Source organism: Chlorocebus sabaeus, chromosome 20 (genome assembly GCF_047675955.1).
Source record: "Chlorocebus sabaeus isolate Y175 chromosome 20, mChlSab1.0.hap1, whole genome shotgun sequence".
Lineage (NCBI taxonomy): Eukaryota > Metazoa > Chordata > Mammalia > Primates > Cercopithecidae > Chlorocebus > Chlorocebus sabaeus.
In genome coordinates this window covers 126,515,468-126,541,924 of record NC_132923.1, presented here as the reverse complement: position 1 = coordinate 126,541,924, position 26,457 = coordinate 126,515,468, and the positions used below count along the sequence as shown (strand labels likewise).

The window sequence follows — 26,457 nt, the reverse complement described above, 5'->3', positions numbered from 1 at the left end:
CCTCCCCACTTGGCCTCCAAAAGTGTTGGGATTACAGGTGTGAGCTGCCTCCTGAGGCCTATTTTTTATGTATGAGTAGGTTTCTTTACTTTAGTCTGGAACTCTCTACCCTTCTTCCATGAAAGACAGTTGATATAATGGAGTGAATACTATACAGTCTCATAAGTTGGGTTTAAGTCCTCTCGCTGTTATTTATTTCCATTGTGATCTTGCGCAAATCACTTAAATTCATCTGAGCCTTTTTCTTCATCTTTAGTAGGTACTATAAAGCTTTATATAGATGTATTTTTATGAAGGCTCATAAAATGTAAACACTCAGGATATTTGATTTAGAAATAATAGTATGTTACTTATGAGAAGTAGAACATATGAGAAATGACAAGAATGAATTTTCTTTTTGGATCTAGATATGCAGATCGTGCAAAACAAATTAAATGCAATGCTGTTATCAATGAGGACCCCAATGCCAAACTGGTTCGTGAATTAAAGGAGGAGGTGACACGGCTGAAGGACCTTCTTCGTGCTCAGGGCCTGGGAGATATTATTGATAGTAAGTGAATTAAGGATCATTACAAAATCTAATCCTTTCTTCTTCAAGGTTCTTATTCAGGGTTCTTATATTTAAAATAAACTTCAAGTTAAGGAACATGATGAAGCTAAATGGTAGTGAAAATGTTTTTTTTTTTTTTTCTTAAAAAACTCAATGGAAATGATCTCTAGATTCCTTTATGTAGCATATACCAGGCTATCCGTTTGAACTCATGAAATTAGTTTTTAAATCACAAATATGTCGCTAGTATTTTTGTTAGAATTCTGTTTTAGATCAGCAATGAAGTTTATTTGGAATTTTAAACCTGTTATCACTGAGCAGTTAATTACTTCATAGAAATGTTATTTGAAATTTTGGGTTTTGTTTCATGGGTTACTCTGGATTAGTGTAGTGGCAGTAATACAAGAAATGCACCATTCAAGCCTACCTTCAGATAAGATTTTCCTTTGAATGGCCCCCTCCTCCTGTAAAATGATGGATTGCCTCCTGCTGTCTATGAACATATGAAGGGGAAAAGTTCAATTCCTATGAAGTTCAAGAACTACACTTCCAGAGAGTATTGTTTTACAATGTTGTATTAAAATGTATCTTAAAAAAAATCTCATGATGTGCCTATACAATGGCTTATTCAGAAGTTCTCTAAAGTGAGTAAAATGGATTATTCATATATGAATAGAATATAGGTTGGTTTAGTAAAGCATATTTTTATTTTTTGAGTGTAAAATTAATATTATATTCCTTAAAGTTCTAATAAGATTTTCAAGGCCTCTTCTAGTTTAGTTCTTCTTATTGATTAGAGTCTGAGTTTAGATGAATACCATTTGTAAAATTGATACCATATTCTAAATATTAACTTTCTCATCTCCCCAAATGCCAAAAAATGCTCTGTTCCCTCTCTGTGTCACTGCTGAACCTGAACTTTGACCCGTCTCGTATTTTCCCTCCTGCTTACCTTCAGTTGATCCATTGATCGATGATTACTCTGGAAGTGGAAGCAAATGTGTGTATTTCACATATTGGTTATTTCCAGTACTCTGACTTGCTAATCTGCCTCTGCTGGATCAGCCTTAAAATGAGCTTTGCATGCCAGCAATCCTTACGGAGAAATCCCAGACAGAGCATAGTATAGAATCAGAAATAATCCTATTTTTGCCCTTCTTCATTTAGCAAACTAATTTTTGCTGAATTTCAGTTTGTGGCTTGAGTGAAGTAGAAAGGCTTGAGAATCTCTTGCTGCTTCTACTCTTCAGTTTTTCCCAGTGTGATTAAATTAAATCCAAAAATCATAGATGATGATAGCATCTGGCACTTACTAATTGTGCATAATATGCCAGGCCCTATTCTAGGCACCTTGAATATAGTCTCTTTTAATTCTGTTAATGTCTCTGAAAATATTTTATTATGTCCATTTTACCAATAATCATTTTCAGTCCACAAAAACTATCTATGATTGAAGAGCTCTGTAAATGTTGGGCTGAGACTCATGGGAGCTTGTGCTAAGTTGCTTTTCTCCATATCTTGGGCCTCAGATGATTAGATAAATATTTTTTCCTTTTTGTTTTTTTTGAGATGGTCTGACTCTGTCACCCAAGCTGGAGTGTAATGACGTGATCGTGGCCCACTGCAAGCTTGAACTCTTGGGCTCAAGTGATCTTTCCATCTCAGCCTCTTGAGTATCCAAGACTACAGTTGTTTGCCGCCATGCCTGGCTGATTTTTTAATTTTTTGTTTGTAGAGATGGGGGTCTTGCTATGTTTCCCAGGCTGGTCTGGAACCCCTGGCCTCAAGCAGTCCTCCTGCTCGGCCTCCCAAAGTGCTAGGATTACAGATGTGAGCCACCACACCCAGCCTTTCCTCTTTTCATAAGTCACAAATTAAAATAACTTAGGTGTCTAAGTTATTTTATTTTTAAATGTCTAACTCAAACATTTTTAAAGAATCACATATACCTCGTTATTCTCTCCATATATATCTTAAGTTGGTGAGGAAATTATTTCTTACCCTTTTAAGGTAATTCATCAAGAAATTGTTATCTTAGAAGAAAAATATCTTGATTTTGGGGTTAATTTTTAGATTCGTACTGAGTTATTTCTTTTTTTCTTTTGTTTTCTTTTTTTTTTTTTTTTTCTTTTGAGATGGAGTCTTGCTTTGTCACCAGGCTGGAGTACAGTGGTGGGCTCTCAGCTTACTGCAACTTCCTCTGCCCAAGTTCAAGCAATTTCTCCTGCCTCAGCCTCCCGAGTAGCTGGGACTACAGGCCCACACCACTACACCCGGCTTATTTTTATATTTTTTATAGAGACGGGATTTCACCGTGTCGGCCAGGATGGTCTCGATCTCTTGACCTCGTGATCCTCCTGCCTTGGCCTCCCAAAGTGCTGGGATTATAGGCATGAACCACTGAGCCCGGCCACCTGAGTTGTTTATTTCTACAGTAAGGCATGTAATGAGACTTGGCAGACAGTGAGAAAATGCATAGGAGAAACCAAATATAGCCCTGGCTGTGGTTATGAGGTTAGGGCTTAAATACACTATAATGTCCTGATACAGAAGTGACTCTTGGACTGCAGCAGCTCTGTCTGAGATTTCCAAAGCTCAACGATACTGGTGTGGAAAAGGTGCCTTCTTCTTTTTGCTTTTGTGCTCAAGGTGTTGCTGCTGCCAGCTTGTTGCCTACCTCTTTTCTTAGCAGCTGTGGCATTTCCTGAAACACCATGCATGACTAAGTTTTAATTCTGTATTCCTGAGGGAAAGCAGCCCTGACTACTTCTCAGTTTCCATTTTGATCTAATTCTCTTAATTCCTATTAGGGCTTGCATGTGACCATTGGACCTAAACTCTGTCCATCCTGGTCTTTTCCCTCGATGGTTAATTTTTTGCTCTAATCCCTATTCCCCTTTTAAAAGATGCCTCTTTGCTTGTTTTCCTGTGTTCTGTATTTGCAGATGGTGGTTTTCAAACTGTCTTGAAGCAACCACTGGCTTTAAGGGAGTTAAAAAACTGGCTTTAATTAAATAGTAGAGATGAGTAGGCCCAGGAAAAACTAATCGTATGTTTTCCAACTGTGTGTATTGACTTGTCTCCTTTAAGGAAAACTTACTTAGTTTTGATATGAATTTTAATTTTTCAGATTCAAAAATGAGCTAATTTTAAAGTTGGGTTGCACCAATACTTATGGTTTACCTTTGGTATCTTTTTGCAAAGGATGACTAATGAAAGAAAGTACAAACAGCAAATCAATAAATTTTGTTGTTTGTGGCTTAAATTTTGTTTTCTTTTACCAATACTGAGTTTAAAAGCAAAATTAATTATTAGAGACTTAGTAAATGGATGTATGTTCCTAAAACTTGCATTTTATACTAGGAAGCAGGCTTAGCAGTGACCCATGGTTGTACTCTTAGGCTAATTAAGGGCCTTAAATTAACAAATAATCGGCCTTATTTTTTGCTTGCTCTGACCGAAGAATGGAACCTACACTAAAACTCATTCATCTGCTAATTGTTCTTCCCTGTTGAGGCAATCAGTTAGTCCTGAATTTTTAACCAAGACTTATACAAAATTCCTCTCATTTCTATAATTACCCTTTTTTATTTAAGACATATTAAAAATCCTTTTAGCATGTTGAAATGTTGCCATACAAAGCATACCACTCAGTGCACAAACTTTGTTTTAACCATAACATTTTCTTGGAAATTTTTGCTGAATTACATAGAACACTGAGCCAGACCAATATGGATTATTATTGATAAATAAATGATCATTGTTTTCCCCTTACTGTTACAAACTACTGGAAAAGTGTAAATCTGAAGACATTGTAGACTAGGAGCACTAGAAAGACGAAATGGAAGGTATTTTGGTTTTTTTAGGGTGAGTGCCTAAGCAGTTTCCTTTGAGGCTCTGATTTATCCCCCTGCAAGATACAGTGTTAACCCACATTGGAATCTTTTAGTTTGTAAATGCACAAATGATTCTGAACCTCTAGGATACCACTATTAAAGACAGACATGTTTTAGAACTGCCATCTAGAACAGTTGTAACCTGTGTCTGTATTATAGCCTGTCTTTGTCTTGGCGCTTTAATGCTGTCCTTTCTTACAACAATATTCCTTCCTGTCTTTTTTTCTTCTGCTTCTTTCCCTTTTCCCTACTTTTTCTGCCTTCTCTTCTTTCTATCTCCCAGATCTGAAAGATTTTCAGAACAATAAGCATAGGTACTTGCTAGCCTCTGAGAATCAACGCCCTGGCCATTTTTCCACAGCATCCATGGGGTCCCTCACTTCATCCCCATCTTCCTGCTCACTCAATAGTCAGGTGGGCTTGACGTCTGTGACCAGTATTCAAGAGAGGATCATGTCTACACCTGGAGGAGAGGAAGCTATTGAACGTCTAAAGGTAAGTAATAGTTCAGACTGAATACAAGGTATTCTATATAGCTCCACAAGGAAGAACTAGGAGTAAAAATCACTAGGATTTCGATTCAGCATATGGAGAACTCTCTGACTCTTAGAGGTGTCCTGAAAATTGAATTTTCTGCTTTGTAAGTTAATTTCTTTTCACTAGAATGCCTGAGTCTGACATGGTCAGGCAGAGTTGGGAGAGGTGCATGGGCAGGTCATAGACTGGCAAGGCAGAGTAATGGATTAATAGATGTGTATGTTAATTCTGGGGTAGTTCATCAAGTTACAGTGAAATTGTTTTGTTAGAAATTTATTTGGAAACGTTTGGTATCATTCGAAGATGGAATTCTGTATAGAGCCATGCTTCTGTTAATAAAGATAAAGTTTGGGCCGGGCATGGTGGCTCACGCCTGTAATCCTAGCACTTTGGGAGGCTGAGGCGGGCGGATCACGATGTCAGGAGATTGAGACCATTGGGAGGCTGAGGCAGGAGAATGGCGTGAACCTGGGAGGCGGAGCTTGCAGTGAGCCGAGATCGCGCCACTGCACTCCAGCCTGGGTGACAGAGCAAGACTCTGTCTCAAAAAAAAAAAAGTTTGAACATTTGAGTAGCTTTTCCAGATTTATTCAGATACTTACTAGGTTATATCTTCTAGAAGTTCACAGAAAACATTGATACCCTATGATTACTGTATAGGAAGGTTATCTCCTCCTACCCTGGTACCCATGGGATCGCAGGGCCATAGTTGCATGTATGCAGATTTGGCCTATGGCTCCCAGCTTTGCTGTTGGAGGTATTTCCCAGCCTATTGCTGGCTCTGTGAGGTTCGATCTCACCTCTCTGTATGAATATGAAAGTTAAGAGCAACAGAGCCTTCTGACTCATAACTGCTTCTCTTCCTCCTCAATTAATTCAATGCACAGACAGTTATCACCTGCAGTGCTGAAAGCTGTGCAGGAATCCTACCACCCATCAGATGACTGTGACAGTATCATCTGCTTTGAAGCAAATATTTTTTATTTCCCTACTTGTCACCTCCATGAAGATAGTTTGACCCATACCTTTTAACCATTGTGTTTAAGAGTGCTAGGATAGGGGACACAGGGAGGACAAGGAACACTTTTTAAGAGTCTGAAAAGTTGCAATCATGCTGCCAACCAGCAGTCCTCTTCACATTCACTCGGTATTCCCCTTGACTGCCACTCATGCAAGGACGTTAGAGAACAGTGACACATTGACACGTTTAATAGGTAAAAGGCTTGCTGAAAAACTCTTTAACACTAAAGTGAATTAAGCTTGACAATTGAAAATGTCAGATGCTCTCATTTTAATTTTCATGTGAGGCTGGCAAACATTTTATCTGAAGAAAGAGGTTCTGCTTTTTCTTTCTTAATCAGCCTACCTTTTCCCTTGACATTTTATTCATTTCAGAAGTATAGTGTGGGCTGGGCATGGTGGCTCATACCTGTAAACCCAGTACTTTGGGAGGCTGAGGCAGGAGGATCATTTTAGCCCAGGAGTTTAAGGCTGCAGTGAGCTATGATTGCACTGCTGCACTCCAGTCTGAGTGACAGAGTGAGATTCTATCTCAAAAAAACATGCTTGGCCGGGCGCAGTGGCTCAAGCCTGTAATCCCAGCACTTTGGGAGGCCAAGATGGGTGGATCACGAGATCAGGAGATCGAGACCATCCTGGCTAACACAGTGAAACCCCGTCTCTACTAAAAATACAAAAAATTAGCTGGGTGTGGTGGTGGCTAGGACTACAGATGCAAGCCACCACACCTGGCTTATTTTTCTATTTTTATTTGTTTATTTTTTGAGACAGAGTCTCACTCTGCCGCCCAGGCTGGAGTGCAATGGCGTGATCTCCAGACCCTGCAACCTCCGCCTCTCAGGTTCAAGTGATTCTTGTGCCTCACCCTCCAAGGAGCTGGGATTACAGGCGTGCGCCACCGTGCTCAACTAATTTTCTTATTTTTAGTAGAGATGGGGTTTCACCATGTTGGCCAGGCTGGTCTTGAACTCCTGACCTTAAGTGATCTGCCTGCCTCAGCCTCCCAAAGTGCTGGGATTACGGGCATGAGCCACTGCGCCCAGCTTAATTTTTTTTTATTTTTAGTAGAGATGGGGTTTCACTGTGATGGCCAGGCCGCTCTTGAACTCCTGACCTCAGATGATCCGCCTACCTTGGCCTCCCAAAGTGCTAGAATTACAGGCGTGAGCTACCATGCCCAGCTTTATTTTTGTTTCTAAAGCATGTTTTTGTTTTTTGAGACGGAGTCTCGCTCTGTCGCTCAGGCTGGAGTGCAGTGGCCGGATCTCAGCACACTGCAAGCTCCGCCTCTCAGGTTTACACCATTCTCCTGCCTCAGCCTCCCCAGTAGCTGGGACTACAGGCGCCCGTGACCTCGCCTGGCTAGTTTTTTGTATTTTTTAGTAGAGACGGGGTTTCACCATGTTAGCCAGGATGGTCTCGATCTCCTGATCGAGGCTGAGGCAGGAGAATCCCCTGAACCCAGGAGGCGGAGGTTACAGTGAGCTAAGATTGCACCACTGCACTCCAGCCTGGGCAACAGAGCGAGACTCCATCTCAAAAAAAAAAAAAGAAACAAACAAAAATAATGTTCTTGTTTCTTCCTTCAGAACATGTAAGTGGAAAGTGGTGAAGTTCTGCAATACCTAGCAAAGGGAGAAGGAGTGAGAAATGTTTCCATTAAATGTTGTAGGCTGCAGGGTAATTTTTGCTGTTGGTAAAATTGACTTTGAAATTTTACGAAAGACCTTAACGAAGAGGAGTGGTAAGACTCCACACATTTTCTCACTATAGGCATCAGTGACCATGTTGGCTTTGCAGGGCTCTTTTTAGAACCAGAGTAAGAAATAGGGAGCTCCTTGGGAATGAGAAGTAAAACTCCCACTTACTGAGTCCTTAATATAAAATGTTCTTTTTCTTTGGGGATTTTAAATCGTAACTATTTGCTTATTAAAGCATTAGCGCATACGCTTGAGATTACCCTTTCCTTTGACATTCATCTTGATGTAAAGGAGAAATTTCTCCCTAACTGCCAAGTGGGACCAATTGAAAATAATGTCACGTTAGGAGTCAAGACATTAACCAGACTCTTTAAGAATCAGGTTACCCAGTGGCTTCCAGATCATTTCTAGGGAATAACACTGTCTTTATTCAGTGAACTCTTCCTCCAGCTTCCCTATGTCCCACTAAAGCAAGACAAAACAAAACTGTATTACTTCAATCAGAAAACAAATTTCTTTGTTTTAATTATTTCTTACGCCAAAATAAACAACTCTTCGGTTTTCCCTAGTTTTATTCTAGAAAGAAAAGAGCTTCCTTAGGGCTTTTTGTTGTCTTGGGTTTTTAATGCAGTGTGGTAGTTCACTGAAGCATAAGTGCCTTAGTTCTGCTCTTATTTTGTGAATGGTGAGAATTCCTTTCGGGTAAACCTGCATTTTAATGCTGCAGGCAGATAGCATCTTTCATCCAAAGCTCCAGGGCAATGTTTGTACAATAGAAATGCTTCAGAATATCTAGGAACTGGGTTCCTAAGGCATGGTACTGTAGGAGAAAAATATTATACTGGAAAACAGCAATAGAGGAGGTTAATTCATTTTCTTAACATTTTATTTCCCTTTGTTTCTTTTTGACTTTAAAAAAGGTCAGTTGATTGGATACTGTTTTTACACACAATATTGCTGTGGCTTTGTTCATTGGATAGCCTTTTTGCATATGTTAGGTATGCACGTCACACCATTGTAAATATCTTTTTCTTTTTTTGAGACGGAGTCTTGCTCTGTCGCCCAGGCTGGAGTGCAGAGACGCAATCTCGACTCACTGCAACCTCCGCCTCCTGGGTTCAAGCAATTCTCCTTCCTCAGCCTTCTGAGAAACTGAGATTACAGGTGTGTACTACCGCACCTGGCTAATTTTTGTATTTTTAGTAGAAACTGGGTTTCGCCATGTTGACCAGGCTGGTCTCAAACTTCTGACCACAGGTGATCTGCCTGCCTCGCCCTCCCAAAGTTCTGGGATTACAGGCATGAGCCACCATGCCTGGTCTTCCTGTCGAATAAGGTTTTAAACATGCAGCTGTAGCCACAGCTCTCGTGTTTATTAGTCTGGCATCACAGTCAGTACTGTGAGTGCAGTTGCTTAGACTTAGCCTATAAATATCTACAAATATCCATTACAGAAGCCAGGAAGGGCAAATGCTGTGCTAAGCACCCAAGGCCACATTTGGAACCCACTTAAGAAGCATGCTATGTTCAGTACGGTAAAACCTTGGTGATTCAGTGGCTTCAACAAATGTTCTGTGTAGTAAGTGTTTTTCATGGAAATATTTCTGACTTTTCCTGGTGATTTTTCTGTTTCCTTAACTAAACCATCAAGAAGAGATTAAATTGTTTAGCTATATGAACATAATTTATTAACCAGTGCTGTACAAATAGCTAGAGATGCAGACAAATATGATGTGAGACCAAAGAGTGAATGACGCCTGAGCCCAGCATTCCTCAGAGCTTAAAGAAGAGTTCCTGGTGTCCCTCTGTTTTTTGGAATTTTTTTTTTTTTTTCCAAAGAAAGGGAGGAGGATTAAAGGTTTATCTCCTCAATCCCTCATTTCTGAACCATGAATCCACATTTCAAGTTCATCTTACATTAGGCCCCTAGAGTGGGGTATGGGAAGCCCTGGACACCAGAATGCCTACCTGCTGGCAGAATGAATTGATGCTCCTGAGACTGGATGCTGTTTTGCACTTGGCTTCCCTATTTTATTTATACTAAGTTTGCTACTCAGGCTTGAACAGAATATCCCTCACTCTTTCTTAACTTAGGGTGAACTGTTTCATAGAATATTTACTTGAAAGCCTGTTGATCCTGCTTTATTTGAAGAAAGAACAGTGAGTCAGCAAATAGCTCTAGACCTGGCTCAGTGAGTAGTGTGGCCTCACTTAGCTTCTCTGGTCTGTTGGAACGCAGTGGCGCCATCTTGGCTCAGTGCAACCTGTGCCTTCTGGGTTCAAGCGATTCTCCTGCTTCAGCCTCCCAAGTAACTGGGGCTACAGGCACGTGCCGCTGCGCCCGGCTAATTTTTGTATTTTTGGTAGAGATGGGGTTTCGCCATGTTAGCCAGCTGGTCTTGAACTCCTGTCTTTGGTCCAGTTTTCTTATCTCTAGAATGGTTCCAGAATAAATGATTTCGCAGGCTTTTTTTTTGGCCCCGAAGTTGTGCTAATGTGACTCACAGTTAGTATTTTCTCTAAGTTTCCCTCAAAGTTTTTAAAAATAGCTTTCTAGACAACCTCAAAATTGCAGCTGAAAACTGTAATAAAAATAAAAGTTGTACCTTACTCATTAAATCTCTTTTCTACAAAGAGATCATGTTCTGATTTACTCTTCAGATGGTAAGTAAAATTAGATAAGTCATATTAGAGTTGGCTGCAAAATGGTAAAAGGATTCCTAGACAGTAATTTTGCTTTCTTAGAGTGAGTTCTACAGTTGCCCCAAAATAGGGTGGCTTTAATATGACCAGATAATCCTCTGCTCTGAAATAACCTTTTTCTGAAGGTAATCAACTAGGAAGAAATATTTTTAAAATATCTCATGTCAGTTTGTATTCCATAATCAACAGTGGTTTGTGGACCGCACTGTGATAAGTACTAGTCAAGATACCTTGGTTGGGTCGGGTGCATCCTATTGTCCTGTTTGTTGAAGGTTTTCACTATGAGAACACTGTATAGATTTCTACCCAGCTATCTTTAATAGACCTTAAAATTATGTAGGTTATGTCATCAGCTTGTCTTATACTTGTCTATTTAAAATCATATGCAGGTTGGGGCTGGGAGGAAAAGAAAAAGGAAAAAAGCAGTTATATGCAAAAGCATTTTTTTTTTTTTTTTTTTTTTTTGAGGTGGAGTCTCACTCTGTAGCCGAGGCTGGAGTGCAATGGCGCAATCTTGGCTCACTGCAAGCTCCGCCTCTGGGGTTCACACCATTCTCCTGCCTCAGCCTCCCAAGTAGCTAGAACTACAGGTGCCACCACCACGCCCGGCTAATTTTTTGTAGTTTTAGTAGAGACAGATTTTCACCGTGTTAGCCAGGATGGTCTAGATCTTCTGACCTCATGATCCGCCCGCCTTGGCCTTCCAAAGTGCTGGGATTACAGGTGTGAGCCACCATGCCTGGCCAGCATTTTCTTTTTTTAAAGAGGTGCTCACTGTGTTACTCAGGCTGGAGTGTAGTGGTGCAGTCATAGCTCACTTATGCAGAAGCATTTAACACCACTCTTAGTGATTGTTGAATAACTTTTGTGGTGCTTTATAGATAAACTATTGAAAACTTGGTCCTTGGCCTTCTCATTCCTTGCGGAATTGTGTGGATTTGTCTTGCTCGCTGGCCCTCTAGCATGACACTTTGGTTCTCCACTCGTGGAGCGGCACGTGCACTGCATGGTAATCATTTCTGCTGAGGACTGTAGAGATGCCATTCAGGTAGCTGTTTAGCCTTTCAGCCTCTGTGTGTGTTCTGAAGTCTAATGAGAGCCATTTCAGGTGTTTTTTGTCACCTTGCCACCCCCAACCACAGACTTGTTCTAGCTTCTTCCACTTTGTAAGTGTAACTCTTTTCTGAAAAAGTACCTTCTACATGGCTGCCTTGATGTAAACCTTACTGATGCCCAGTTTCCTTCTTTAATCTGTTTTACTCATTGCCTGCCTTTGCTGGTTGTTGTTGTTCTGTTGTTCTTCATCTTTCGTTTTCTTTTTTTAAATTTTATTTTAAATCATCCCCTCTTATTTGTTCCACCAAACTCATATACTACTTTGCTTTTGCAGCTGCTGCCTTGAATCTTCATTCTTGCTTTTCTCACGTGTTCCTTTGCCTTTGGTATGTTTTTTTGTTTTGAGGTGACATCCAATCATATAATATTCTGGAAGTCCAAGAGATTCAGAAAGTCAAACACTAGACAACTTAAGGTTTATTGTATTACTCACAAGTCCTTTCTGTGTAGATATTTATGTTTTGGGGCCACAGGCGGCTTTAGTGACCTGTTATATGAATCATACATTGAAGTGTTTGATGAACTATAACATATAACACTTTTCCTTGTTAATCACTATTAGCATCATTACTATCATTTCATTATCATCATCTGACTTTCTTTTTTTTTTTTTTTTGAGACAGAGTCTCGCTCTGTCCCCCAGGCTGGAGTGCAGTGGCACGATCTTGGCTCACTGCAAGCTCCGCCTCCCAGGTTCATGCCATTCTCCTGCCTCAGCCTCCTGAGTAGCTGGAACTACAGGCACCCGCCACCACGCCCGGCTAATTTTTTGTATTTTTAGTAGAGACGGGGTTTCACCATGTTAGCCAGGATGGTCTCGATCTCCCGACCTTGTGATCCGCCCGCCTCGGCCTCCCAAAGTGCTGGGATTACAGGCGTGAGCCACTGCGCCCGGCCTGACTTTCTTACTTCGTCTCCATGACCAGCATTTTCACCTGTTTTGGCATATGCTCGTCCCACTTTTTTGTACTCCTTTTCCTTCCATTCTTTGTCTAGTTAATTGCTACTTGTCCTTCATTTCTCTGTCTGGACCTCGCTCAGCCTTGATTAACCTACAGAGACCTATGAATACTCCAGTTCTAGCTCTTAGTACACAGTTCTCTTATCTCCTACTGTATCCATTCTCAATCCTCAGACATACTGCTCTAGCATCACAATTATTCCTGGAAAGCTCCAGGTACTTTCCCACTCCCAGGATACCCACATGGCAGCTTCTGCTCTTCTTTGATCTCTGCTCACGTATCACTGAGTCTGTGAGGCCTGTCTTGACAACCTCACTTCAGATCGCTCCCTCACCTACCCTTCCCCGTGTGGTCTTTCCTTTTGTTGCTTTTTCTCTGGAGCACTTGCCACTATCTGACATACTGTGTACTTATTGATTAAAATGGATTATATCATGGCTGGGCATGGTGGCTCACACCTGTAATCTCAGCACTTTGGGAGGCTGAAGTGGGCGGATCATCTGAGGTCAGGAGTTTTAAGACCAGCCTGACCAATTATGGTGAAACCCCGTATCTACTAAAAATACAAAAACTTGCCGGGCATAGTGGAGGGCACCTGCAGTCCCAGCTACTCGGGAGGCTGGAACAGGAGAATCGCTTGAACCCGGGAGGCGGAAGTTGCAGTGAGCCAAGATCACACCACTGTACTCCAGCCTGGATGACAGAATGACAGAATGGGACTCTGTGTCAAACAAACAGACAAACAAACAAAGAAAATAAGTATATAAATGAATAGGATTATATCAGTCTCTTTACTATGATGTAAATCTTATGAAGGCAGAGATTTTGTTCTCTGCCATATCCATAGGTGCCTTGAACAAGGCTTGATATGTAATGGGTTTATATGTAAGTATTGAATGAATAAATCATCACTTTCTTGTCTCTCTAGTATATAGTAACCTCCTTGAGAGCAGGAAACATGTTTTGGTTCTTTTAAAATTTAATTTAATTAAATTAATTAATTTGCTTATTTTTTAAATTTTACTTTTATGTTCCAGGATACATGTGCAGAATGTGCAGGTTTGTTATGTAGGAATACATGTGCCATGGTGGTTTGCTGCACCTATCAACCCATTATCTAGGTTTTAAGCCCCATATGAATTAGGTTCTTATATTTATGTAAGTGTAAACACTCAGCTAGTGATTGGTAAATTGTCACTTCAGTGGCTGTGTGCCTTCAGATGAGATTTAATACTAAACCTTTCTATGTTGACTGTTGGGTTGTGTTCAGGAGGTTATTGTGTTATGGTGAAATTGTAGTGAAACAAAAGCAGTAAATACCTTTGGGAACTTTATTCTTTTTTTTTTTTTTTTTGAGACAGAGTCTCACTCTGTCACCCAGGCTGGAGTGCAGTGGCGTGATCTCTGCTCGCTGCAAGCTCCGCCTCCCGGGTTCACGCCATTCTCCTTCCTCAGCCTCCTGAGTAGCTGGGATTACAGGTGCCCGCCACCACACACGGCTAATTTTTTGTATTTTTAGTAGAGATGGGGTTTCACCGTGTTAGCCAGGATGGTCTCGATCTCCTGACCTCGTGATCCGCCTGCCTTGGCCTCCCAAAGTGCTGGGATTACAGGCGTGAGCCACTGCGCCCGGCCTTTATTCTTTTATAGAAGTGGTTGTCAGAAAAAGTATCTTTCATTTTGGAATGTTAATATTACCCTTCCTCCTCTAACACACACACACACATAGATACATATAGACAGAGTCACTATTAAGGTGTTTTTTTTGTTGTTTTGTTTTTTTGAGATGGAGTGTCACTCTGTCACCCAGGCTGGAGTGCAGTGGTGCGATCTTGGCTCACTGCAACCTCTGCCTCCCAGGTTCAAGCAATTCTCCTGCCCTCCTGCCTCAGCCTCCTAAGTAGCTGGAATTACAGGCACGCACCACCATGCCTTGCTAATTTTTTTTGTATATTTAGTAGAGACGGGGTTTCATTGTGTTGGCCAAGCTGGTCTCGAATTCCTGACCTCGTGATCCGCCTGCCTCGGCCCCCCAAAGTGCTGGAATTACAGGCGTGAGCCACTGTGCCCAGCCTATTGAGATATTTTTATTAAGACTTGGAGGATCGGCCGGGCGCGGTGGCTCACGCCTGTAATCCCAGCACTTTGGGAGGCCGAGGCGGGCGGATCACGAGGTCAGGAGATCGAGACCATCCTGGCTAACACGGTGAAACCCCGTCTCTACTAAAAATGCAAAAAATTAGCCGGGCGAGGTGGCGGGCGCCTGTAGTCCCGGCTACCCGGGAGGCTGAGGCAGGAGAATGGCGTGAACCCGGGAGGTGGAGCTTGCAGTGAGCCGAGATCGCGCCACTGCACTCCAGCCTGGGCGACTGAGCCAGACTCCGTCTCAAAAAAAAAAAAAAAAAAGACTTGGAGGATCGGTTGGTGCGGTAGCTCACGCCTGTAATCCCAGCACTTTGGGAGGCTGAGGCGGGTGGATCACGAGGTCAAGAGATTGAGACCATCCTGGCCAACATGGTGAAACCCCATCTGTACTAAAAATACAAAAATTAACTGGGCGTGGTAGGACACACCTGTAGTCCTAGCTACTTGGGTGAGGCAGGAGAATCACTTGAACCTCAGAGGTGGAGGTTGCAGTGAGCCAAGATCATGCCACTGCAGCCTGGTGACAAAGCAAGACTCCGTCTCAAAAAAAAAAAAAAAGACTTAGAGGATTTATTTGTTTGAGGTTGATTCAGTTTTAGGTCTAGTCTTTATGATTCTTATCTTACATATTAATAACATACAAATCTCATTACTTTTAATTCTGGCCTGTTTCCTCAAAGCGCATGATTTGCTTCTTGCTTTTCTAGCATGGTTTGTTAAATTATAAGACTCTTTGCCCCTTTAACTGTGCACTTCCTTCCTTAGGAATCAGAGAAGATCATTGCTGAGTTGAATGAAACTTGGGAAGAGAAGCTTCGTAAAACAGAGGCCATCAGAATGGAGAGGTCAGGAAGTTAAAATCTGGAAATGTTTCTAAGTTTTCTAGGGGATGTGGATTACTTTATAGTAAGAAAAGGTAAAATGTAAATTAAAATAGAAGAATCTGCCCTTCTAAAACACAAAACGAAACCAAATAAAATGGACAGGGATTTATGGCCAGTTGAATTTATGCTTTGAAATGACATCTGCGTATTTAAATATTCTCTAGGGAGTCACAGGTTTAATAGTTACCATATTACCTGTTGCTGGGGATTCATAGAAAATAGAACATATTGGCCAGGCGCGGTGGCTCACGCCTGTAATCTCAACACTTTGGGAGGCTGAGTCGGGCAGATCATGAGGTCAGGAGATCGAGACCATCCTGGCTATTGGTGAAACCTCGTCTCTACTAAAAATGCAAAATTAGCTGGGCGTGGTAGCGGGCACCTGTAGTCCCAACTACTCGGGAGGCTGAGGCAGGAGAATGGCATGACCCCCGGGAGGCGGAGCTTGCAGTGAGCCGAGATGGTGCCACTGCACTCCAGCATGAGTGACAGAGCAAGACTCTGTCTCAAGGGGGAAAAAAAAAAAAAAAGGAATAGCCTTTTCTTTTTTATGTTAATATGCATATCATTTATGAATTATTGACTGTCTCCAAAGTCAGTTGAGACAAATTTCTTATCTCAGTGAATATAACTTTGACAAAGCAAGTTTTAATTTATTTCGAATGTGATATTGCTTTTAGAGATAACTTCTCATTAATGATGAGAGATAAGCATATTATTTTATGTTTGCATTATTGACTATAAACATGGCCAGTTGTTTTTGCTTTGCAGGCTTTATTTTCCAATTCATATTAGATTGATTTAATTGACATTTTGGTATTAGTATTCTGATTTACCTGTTTTTTTTTTTCCTAGAGAGGCTTTGTTGGCTGAGATGGGAGTTGCCATTCGGGAAGATGGAGGAACCCTAGGGGTTTTCTCACCTAAAAAGGTAGGAAACAATGTTGTGAAACGTAATCAGACAGAGACACTTTTTGTTTGTCTTTGTTACTGGGGCACTTCATGTCTTTCAGGACCTACTCTGTCTCCCCCTTATTATCTTGATACTTGCCTTAATTTCAGATATTTCTGACTTTATCTTAAAGCATGGTCTTATAGTACAAAGGCAGCCTATTTTTAAAATGCCTATCTTGTTTACTATTTACCAAAGAAAAAGCCTAAGGCAATATATCTGTAACTTTTGGCCATGATTCAGTTTGTTTAGTCATCTTTATTTGTTGCTTTCTCTTCAATTCCCAGCCTAACCTAGCATACTTCAGTTTTGGCTACTCTTTCATGTAGATTTTCCCACAGAAGTCGTCTACCCTGCTTTATAACTTTTTGGAACCAATTTCAGCTGTACAGGTTTGTGGAGAATAATACTGCTTCCATTTGCTTCTGCAATTTGTATTATAGACAACCCTTGTACTGAGTAAAGCAATTCCTTTCCCTGTCCTTCTAGACTCCTCTGCTTCCTTCTTCATTTTTAAAAAAGTGTCTCCAATAGTTACCTTCCTTTTTACATAATCATAGTTATAACGTAGTTAGGTAGCTTTTAGCTAATTAGAATAGTAAGGGTTTTTTTTTGTTTTTTTATTAAACTAAGTTGCAACTTATTGTTGGATACTGGAAAATGGCTATCGAATGGTTATTTTGCGTGCTTATGTGTCAGAGAATAGGAGAACATATATTGATGTACAAAGCATGATTTTATGCTACTAGTAAATTATCCTTTATTTCAAGTGACCTTACATTGGCTATTGGAGACTTAAACATCTTTATACCTAGGTTCTGATGATGATCTCTCTTAGTGAGGATACAAGGGGTGGTGAGGTTTGAATTGGTACTTTTATGTGATATGAAATATTCCCGTGGTTTTCGCTACAATTCTTCTGGTCAGGTTTTTCTGCTGTGGCCACGTAACTTTTTTTTTTCTTTTCAAATTCCAATGTGTTATTTTCAACAGAAAAGACTGATGTAAAGACATTTTAGATGCATATTGTATAATAGAACAGTAAGTGTTTTATATGTTTATATTATGAAAGGTTAGTGGTTTCCACAGTTTTAATAGTTTTCCTTCAGTAAGACATGAGTTTATTCAGATATGTTATTTATGATTATATAGATTTTAGCAGTTACAGTTTTGGTGGAATTTAATCTAAAGGTATTTTATAACATCTTACAGTGTTAAACCTGTAAGGAATTTTTTTTTTTTTTTTTTTGAAATGGAGTCTCGCTCTGTCGCCAGGCTGGAGTGCAGTGGTGCGATCTTGGCTCACTGCAACCTCGCCTTCTGGATTCAAGCGATTCTCCTGGCTCAGCCTCCCGAGTAGCTGGACTGCAGGTGCGTGCCACCACGCCCAGCTAATTTTTGTATTTTTAGTGGAGACAGGGTTTCACCATGTTGACCAGGGTGGTCTCATCTCTTGACTTCGTGATCCGCCCACCTCAGTTTCCCAGAGTGCTGGGATTACAGGCGTGAGCCACCGGCCCTGGCTGGAAAATTTTTGTTATAACAACTAGTGAATATATTATGGCATTTAACATAAATCATAAATAACTTGAACAAATGTTGAGATGTAAACTGCGTGGAATTCCAAAGTGAGATCTCCGTTTCCAAAGCTTTTTCTTACTTTAATTTTTGCTTTAGCTTTCTAGACTTCTTCATGAAAGGAAGGGATATACCAGTGACCACATCCAAACTCAGTCTTAGGACCTGTTTCTGAGATTCCATTTTTCAAATCATGATGTGCTTTAAAGAATGCTACCCATAAAGGGCTTTGACTTTCTCAAACCAGTCAAGTTCTTCAACTACAAAGGTGGATGCTAGTTGAGAAGATGTGGAGGTTTTTCAAATTTCTCTTTATAGTCCCGTTTCTTACCCCCTCATCTGATTCTTCTTTCATTCTTCCACATTTGCTGGCACCCTCTTGAGTAGATTTTGGCTTCGAGACCATGTGACTTATTTTTGGATTCCAGTGGGGTATTTTCACCGAAGAAGGTTGGTTTTTTTAAAAAGATTTTAGAAATATTAGAGTTAGATGAAGAGGATTGTTAGAAGATGTTTATATTATTGAATATCAGTAATTTTAATTTTTTCTTTAAGGTAAAGACTAATAAACTAAAGTCTTTTAAGGTAAAGACTAGTAAATTAATAACTGGGATCATAGAAGAACTGATAAAAATTATAGTGGGAAGTGGTAGGGGGGTATGAGGACATTTTAATAAAAGTAAATATTTCTTAAGATTTTTACCCAGGCATTTACAAAAATTATAATTATTCCATTCAGAGAATTGGCTTGTCCTCATTTTTTCCTTGTGCTTTGATCTTATCAAAAATTGGGTCCTGTTTTTTAATCCCAGAACTCATGTTTTAAAATAGAATGCCAGGCACAGTGGCTCCCTCCTATAGTCCCAACATTTTGGGAGGCCAAGGAGGGTGGATCACTTGAGGTCAGGAGTTCGAGACCAGCCTGGCCAACATGGTGAAACCCTGTCTCCACTGAAAATAGAAAAATTAGCCAGGCGTGGTGGCGAACACTTGTAATCCCAGCTACTTGGGAGGCTGAGACAGGAGAATCACTTGAACCTGGAAGGTGGAGGTTGCAGTGAGCCAAAATCAGGCTGCTGCACTCCAGACAGAATGAGACTCTGTCTCTAATTAATTAATTAAAATAAAATAGAATGCATTGGTTCCATTTGGTGAAGCCTAAAGAGAGTGCTTTCTCTTTATTATGGAACCGCAACTAGGGACAAAAAGAAATCCCTCTCTAGGCTCTGTGGAGAGTTGGAGAAGCCTGAACTCCTATAGGCCCCTGTTGTTACCACAGCTCTCTTGTGGTGCCCTGCTCCAAATTGATCATCTGTAATCTTTTTCAGACCCCACATCTTGTTAACCTCAATGAAGACCCACTAATGTCTGAGTGCCTACTTTATTACATCAAAGATGGAATTACAAGGTATATTTCTTTCTTGTTTTGATCACTTCATGTTTTTTCCCCCTCTTAGATAATTGAATAACTAAAGGGAAGGAGTTGAAAAAATTAATGTGATGATTTGCTGTATTTTTTGTCTGAAATAGTTACAAACTATCCTCTCTTTCCAAATAATGTGTTTTTGCCAGTGGAGCCAGTTAACATGTAGTTTTTCTCTGAAGACCCTAAATAAATTTTTTTCCTTTAACAAATATACATTCTTTAGGGATTTTATTTGACTCATGTCTTTTTATACTACTGTGTGAGTTACATTGGTGTATCAGTGCTCCTTGTTTCTTATTCTGATGTAGAGAGGTTGATCATATGTGAGGATAGAATTTGTAGTTGAAAGCTTCTGATGCAACAAGGCAATACCTTTTTTGTGCATACCAAAGGATATTCTTTGCAATAAAGAGGTTCATTGTTTGTAGTGCTTTCTGTGTCTGAATTTCCCTGGGAAACGCTTTTCTCTCGTGTTCAGGGTTGGCCAAGCAGATGCTGAGCGGCGCCAGGACATAGTGCTGAGCGGGGCTCACATTAAAGAAGAGCATTGTATCTTCCGGAGTGAGAGAAACAACAGCGGGGAAGGTGAGCATTCCTGGCTGGAGCTTCAGCAGCAGCCTTTTCATTTTATATTCGGAGAAATCCTTAAGACTTTGTATTCTCTGTCATCGGTAATTCTTTCTTGTACAGTCTAATTCTGAAAAATGGAGAGACATAGGCTGCTTATGAATGCAGAGATGGACAAGGCTACTTTACATGAAAATAGCTTGGACAAAAGAAGCCCTTTTGTTACTGCCAAGAACTGAGAAGGACATAGGCAATTAGGCTTGGTCTGGAATGTTAATTATTTAATAGAAAAGTAAGAAAATAGCAAATATCCTGGATAATAGGAGATTTGAAGGACATTAAGTCTTAACCCAGCAGAATTTATTTTTATCTAAAAGGGAGGAAAAAGTCAGTCTTGATTTTTGCCTGCGTTATTAACAAAACAACAACAATTTAATGATATTTTTGTGTTATATAATTCACTCATTCCCTTATCAAAATATTAGCTTTTCAATCTTTAGTTTCTGGTTATTACCTATGTCTCATCCTTACAATTTCTGACAGTCTTGAGTTTTATTGACTGAACTGTTAGAGATCACTGAAACTAATATTTCCTATCATCTTCTTAGGTTTATCAAATAGAGTTAAATGTTCCTGTGTTAGCCATAGCCCTAGATAGCCTCTTCTATTGGAACTAGTTCTGGTACCCCAAAATGAACTACAGTGTAGACAACTTCAGCCACTTGATTGATTGCAGGGATTTATTCTACTTACCACAAATCCTGATAAGCAACTGCTTTCCATTATTTGATTCCAGTGGTTTGTGATGATAACATTAGTTTGTGTTCCTCTTAGTTATCGTGACCTTAGAGCCCTGTGAACGCTCAGAAACCTACGTAAATGGCAAGAGGGTGTCCCAGCCTGTTCAGCTGCGCTCAGGTGAGACTGGGAGAGTTTTGCCGTCTTCAGCAATGTGCACATGGCTTCTGTGACCACTCTAATTTTTTGGCTGTTTAAAGGATGAAGTAATAGTCGGCATTAGGATTTTTGTTCTTGTAAAAACAACAGCTCTGAAAGCTGTCTTTTCACATTAGGGAGGGGTGAGGTTATTAAATATATACTATATATTTTAAAAATTATTTCTTAACCCTATTTTTCTGTTTTGTGCTAGGAAACCGTATCATCATGGGTAAAAACCATGTTTTCCGCTTTAACCACCCGGAACAAGCACGAGCTGAGCGAGAGAAGACTCCTTCTGCTGAGACCCCGTCTGAGCCTGTGGACTGGACATTTGCCCAGAGAGAGCTTCTGGAAAAACAAGGAATTGATATGAAACAAGAGATGGAGAAAAGGTAATGCACAGTTATGCAGCCCTCATGACTGTTCCTTCTTTTCCCAACATGTAATATTATTAGCATTCCTGAATTTTTTTTTTTTTTTTTTTTTTTTACTTCTAGGCTACAGGAAATGGAGATCTTATACAAAAAGGAGAAGGAAGAAGCAGATCTTCTTTTGGAGCAACAGAGACTGGTAGGAGTCCTGAATCTGCTAAAGTGTTGGGAAAAGGGCAGCTTGTTCCCGTACTTTCCCTGTTCCGCAGAGCAGCACTCACCCAAATTGCTTCTCTCAAGGATACCAAGCACTATTCTTTGGTTTCCTTGATGGAGAATGAACTTAAATCTCCCAGGAGCCTTAGCCTGAAAAAATAGTCCATAGAGGTACTCTTTTGGGCTTTTTATGTCTTAAAGCCAAATCTTTCTGTTACAACCAAGTGCTTTTTAAGGAAATAGAACTTTTCTGGTAGCCTTTGCCTCTTGATAGTGGTTTTGGAATTTGCATCAGTGGTGGTTCTTTAAATGATAATAACTCTGAATATTGAATTTGGTGGGAGTTTGCCTTGGTTTTGTTTCTGATCACTTGATAGTACTAATTCTCTGCTCTTGGGCTGACTTTGGGATTGTTCTTACGCTGGGCAGATTTTTTTTTTAAGTTAAACTGTGTCTAAAAGTGTTGCTGCACAGTTGCATGTGTTACTCCTTTCCTGTTCCCCTGCATGGAGTCTGAATTCTCAATCAGGTTCTCAGTGGCATGTGTGGTAGCGGTGGGAGCAGAGGCTGCATACCCAGCCCCGGACAGGACAGAAGGGCTGCTTCCTTTGAGGGAAGGAGGATTTGGGTGAGCAGCTGGAAAAAGTCTGTTTAAGGTCCCAGCTATTGATATAATACCAATGGCTTCAGCATTTTATAATGGTAGTTGATTTCCTAGATTTGATAGAAACTGAATCACATGAGTAAATAAGTTGATCCATTAGTTAGATTTTCATTTTTAAAGCCAACCAAACAACCAATTTTGGTTAACAAAGCCGTGGTTATAAGAACCTTTTCAGCATTCATTTGGTGTGTAAGAATAAAGTATAACCTTTGGATACTGTGGATGCAGTTTAGGAAGTTCTCATTTTTTAAGATTCAGTCTTATCTTTTAAGGTAAAGGGGTATTAGGGAGAAAGTTCAGGCACTGGCTTCTTACCTTAGTATAAAATACAGCAAGTAAACTACAGCCTTATAGTCATGCTCTGTGCTTTGGAAAAGAAGGGGCTAGTGCTAAGTGGGCCAGAAAAGCGAAGGACTTGAGCAAAAGCAACCTTTTCCAGAGCACCTCAGTTCTCAGGCATGGGCATGGATTAAACCAGTTAGTTATCTTGTAAATTATAGTAAAGCCCTAAAAAGAATGGATTTTAAGAATAAATCAAGGGTTTGGGCAAGATAATAGCAGTGTTACCGACAGAGGCTCTTTAGGAGGCCTTTTTAGCATTACGTTTTTAATGAAAACGGAAGGGACTAGCTACAATGTGATTAGTGGCTTGAAAGGTTTGTGACAGAAGAAGAAGTCTTTTATCTTAATAATGTAGTACATTCTAATAACATGCCTCTGATGGTCTGTGAGAGATCAAATGAGGACAGGTGTAATTAAGCTCTGTTATTAACAATAATGCCTTATATTTGTATAGTGCTTTGTAATTTACAGAGCGTTAACATCCATCAATTTATCTGATCCTCAAAACAACCCTCTTTGTTTATTTATGCATATGTATAAGTAAACTATGTAATGTTACCTCCAGTTTATAGTTGAGGAAACTAAAACTTGGCTGGGCGCGGTGGCTCACGCCTGTAATCCCAGCACTTTGGAAGGCCGAGGTGGGTGGATCACCTGAGGTCAGGAGTTTGAGACCAACCTGGCCAACACAGTGAAACCCATGTCTACTAAAAATACAAAAAGTAGCTGGGAGTGGTGGCGAGCACCTGTAATCCCACTTACTCAGGAGGCTGAGGCAGGAGAATTGCTTGAACCCAGGAGGTGGAGGTTGCAGTGAGCCAATATTGTGCCATTGCTCTCCAGCCTGGGCAACAAGAGCGTAACTCCATCTCAAAAAAAAAAAAAAAAAAAAAAAAATGTAGATACTGATTGAGTGAGTCTGGGTTGGGACCTGAGTGTGCATTTCCAACAAGCTCCTAGGTGATGCCAGTGCTCCTGATCCTGGGACCTCACTTAGAGGAACTAGGCACGGCAGAATAAGGATGCCTGGTGCTGTCCCTAACCAAGAGTCGGTGTTCATTCTGTGCCCTAAAATAAAGATTGCCACTAAATAAAGAGAAAGTGAATGTCTAAGACGTATTCCGTTTCTAGGGAATGTATATAGCCTGCAGATAATCAGATTCTGGTTGTTGCTTGCTCTGTGTATCTGAAAGCAAGCCAGGATTTCAAGAGCAGCTCCTTAAAGCAAGGAACTTGCTTTCCTCTCAAAGGTCTGTCTCTTCCACTTTCATTTCTTGACTTAAGGGAGGAGCTGATTGCTAACACTTTAGCCTGAAGAATATCTACCAGTAGTAATACTGAATGTTTTTATATATTACCCTGTATTGGTCAATTGACAGATATATTTCTAATGCACCCTGTGAATAAACATTGAGAGAATGCAAAGGAATTATTAATCAGTAAATATTTATTTAATATTTACCATATGTAGTCATTTTTTGCATAATGTCAGCATTAAACAATGAAATTCAGGCTCATGTGTTTTCTATTCTGATAGTTCCCAAATGCCTCACATTGTTAGGGTGCTGAGCGTTTCCTTCAGTTAGTGCTCTAGGATACCCTGGTCCTTTCTCTGCTTGCTTTTTACATTCAGTTTAGGGATCTTCCCTCTTCTTATTTGCATAAGTTCCTTGCAGAGTCTCTTTAGGAGGCCTACTTTGCATTTGGCATTTAATGAAAGCCGAAGGATCATTTTGTGACATGTGAATTGACCAGACCTCAGTAGCTTTTCCAACTCCTTAATAAATGAATCTAAATATTTTAAAAATTTGGCCGGGCGCGGTGGCTCACGCCTGTAATCCCAGCACTTTGGGAGGCCAGGACTGGCAGATCACTTGAGGTGAGGAGTTTGAGACCCGTCTGACCAACATAGTGAAACCCTGTCTGCTACTGAAAGTACAAAAATTAGCAGGGTGTCATGGCGGGCGCCTGTAATCCCAGCTACTTGGGAGGCTGAGGCAGGAGAATTGCTTGAACCCAGCAGGCGGAGGTTGCAGTGAGCCAAGATTGTACAACTGTACTCCAGCCTGGGCGATAAAGCTAGACTCAGTCTCAACAACAAAATAATAATAATGTAAATAAATATAAACATTTCTTTTTTTGACATGGAGACAGGATTTATATCACATAAACTTTGCATATAGTTTTTAGTATCACCATCAATATGTGACAGGGTGATACATTTGAACTTTAAAGAGGACGTATTCTACACAGTCAAAATGGCAGCATTTTAAAAAGAAAGAAAATGACGGCTGCTAGATTTAACTTGAGTTCTTTTAGATTTATGTAGACTTATTTATATTTTATTTTAGAGTTTAAAGATAACTTTTGTCTCTTAAATATGATATTAAAACAATTCTTAGAATACTTGTCATTTCCTGAATTAGGTAATATTCATTTCATCCTTAAGCAATTTGAAGAGGAAAAGAAAAACAGCCAGGAAAAAAGTGATAGTTGTTAGTTATGTGGGAAAGAATCAGAGAGAATTTGTTTATGTTCTGTAAAATTCAGTTTATACATATTTGCAAAAAATCCTCTTCAGGAGTCAGACAGTTTTTTCTTTAATATTTATTAATGTCATATTTATCACTTAAAATTAGCCATTCTGATTTTTAAAACTAAAAATGAAAAGAAAAATTAATGTAGTCTGTATAAATTTAGCAAGCTTTTGTTGCTAAGTTATCAAACAGGTGGGAGTTATAAAGGGACTTAGTACTCATTTGTAGGTCAATAGAATTGATACAAATCAGTGGCAAGATTTTTAAATTCAGAGGCCAAATTATTATTATTATTGTTGAAAGTTACTTTTTCGTTCCTTAGTAAGTGACTATACAGGCAAATCTTTGGTTTTGTCAGGTGTGGTGATGTGTGCCTGCAGTCCCAGCTAAGGCAAGAAAATCACTTGAGCGCAAGTGTTTGAGACCTGTTTGGGTCCCTGTCTCAAAAAAACAAAGCAAACAAAGGAACAAACAAAAACAACAAACTTTGGTCTAGGAGGCAAGGTACTATTTATCAGTTTCAAGCAAACAAACTCCTCTAGAGATGTTTTTGGTAACCACAGTGAGTAAAAGATTGACTATGAAGTAACTATTTTCATTTACTAGGCTGCCCTCAACAGCTCATCTATGAGTTGAGGTTTTTTTTTTTTTTTTTTTTTAAAGTGAAAGCAAGTTTATTAGGAAAGTAAAGGAATAGGCTGGGTGCGGTGGCTTACCCTTGTAATCCCAGCACTTTGGGAGGCTGAGACGGGTGGATCACCTGAGGTCAGGAGTTCAAGACCAGCCGGGCCAACATGATGAAACCCCATCTCTACCAAAAATGCAAAAATTAGGTGGGCGTGGTGGCAGATGCCTGTAGTCCCAGCTACTTGGGAGGCTGAGACAGGAGAATCACTTGAACCCAGGAGGTGGAGGTTGCAGTGAGCCAAGATTGGGCACTCCAGCCTGGGTGACAGAGCAAGATTCTGTCTCAAAAAAAAGAAGTAAAGGAATAAAGAACGGCTACTTCATAGGCAGAGCAGCTGAGTATTTTCTTTTCCCAGCAACTTTTATCTCCCGGATAGAAATTCTTTCTAATCCCACTTATTATTTGGAATTCTAAATCCAACATTGCTTTCGTAGAGATCCATGTTATCAAGATTTGCTTGTATTAGTTAAGAGCTATTGGTTATTATCTAAACAGCCCTTGAAATTATGTTGTTGTGAAGTCAGGCTGCTGTTTTAGGGCTAGGTAAGGTTTTCTGAAAAAGAGGCAATGGTGAAAGACAGCTGGAAAGACAGAGTTAAAGGTACCTTTTCAAGTGGATCAATTTTATGTAACCAGAGTATAATCTTTGTGTTTTATGTGTTTA

The 26,457-nt window shown here is 40.1% G+C and overlaps 1 protein-coding gene across 8 annotated transcripts in view; it reads left to right on the top strand.

Moving 5' to 3' along the window:
• Positions 1-26,457, top strand: part of KIF1B (kinesin family member 1B) — a 176,229-nt gene that overhangs the window by 67,920 nt on the left and 81,852 nt on the right. For 4 of the 8 annotated variants that reach the window (XM_007980610.3, XM_007980611.3, XM_007980614.3 and 1 more), the window contains 9 exons: positions 408-550; positions 4,808-4,941; positions 15,395-15,474; positions 16,369-16,444; positions 19,372-19,451; positions 19,948-20,054; positions 20,871-20,954; positions 21,187-21,367; positions 21,473-21,545. In XM_007980610.3, the coding sequence (XP_007978801.1) occupies positions 408-550; positions 4,808-4,941; positions 15,395-15,474; positions 16,369-16,444; positions 19,372-19,451; positions 19,948-20,054; positions 20,871-20,954; positions 21,187-21,367; positions 21,473-21,545 (958 nt within the window). Of the gene's footprint in view, positions 1-407; positions 551-1,508; positions 1,551-4,729; positions 4,942-15,394; positions 15,475-16,368; positions 16,445-19,371; positions 19,452-19,947; positions 20,055-20,870; positions 20,955-21,186; positions 21,368-21,472; positions 21,546-26,457 lie in introns of all 8 variants that reach the window. The other 4 variants (XM_073007847.1, XM_073007848.1, XM_073007849.1 and 1 more) reach the window with 2 other exon arrangements.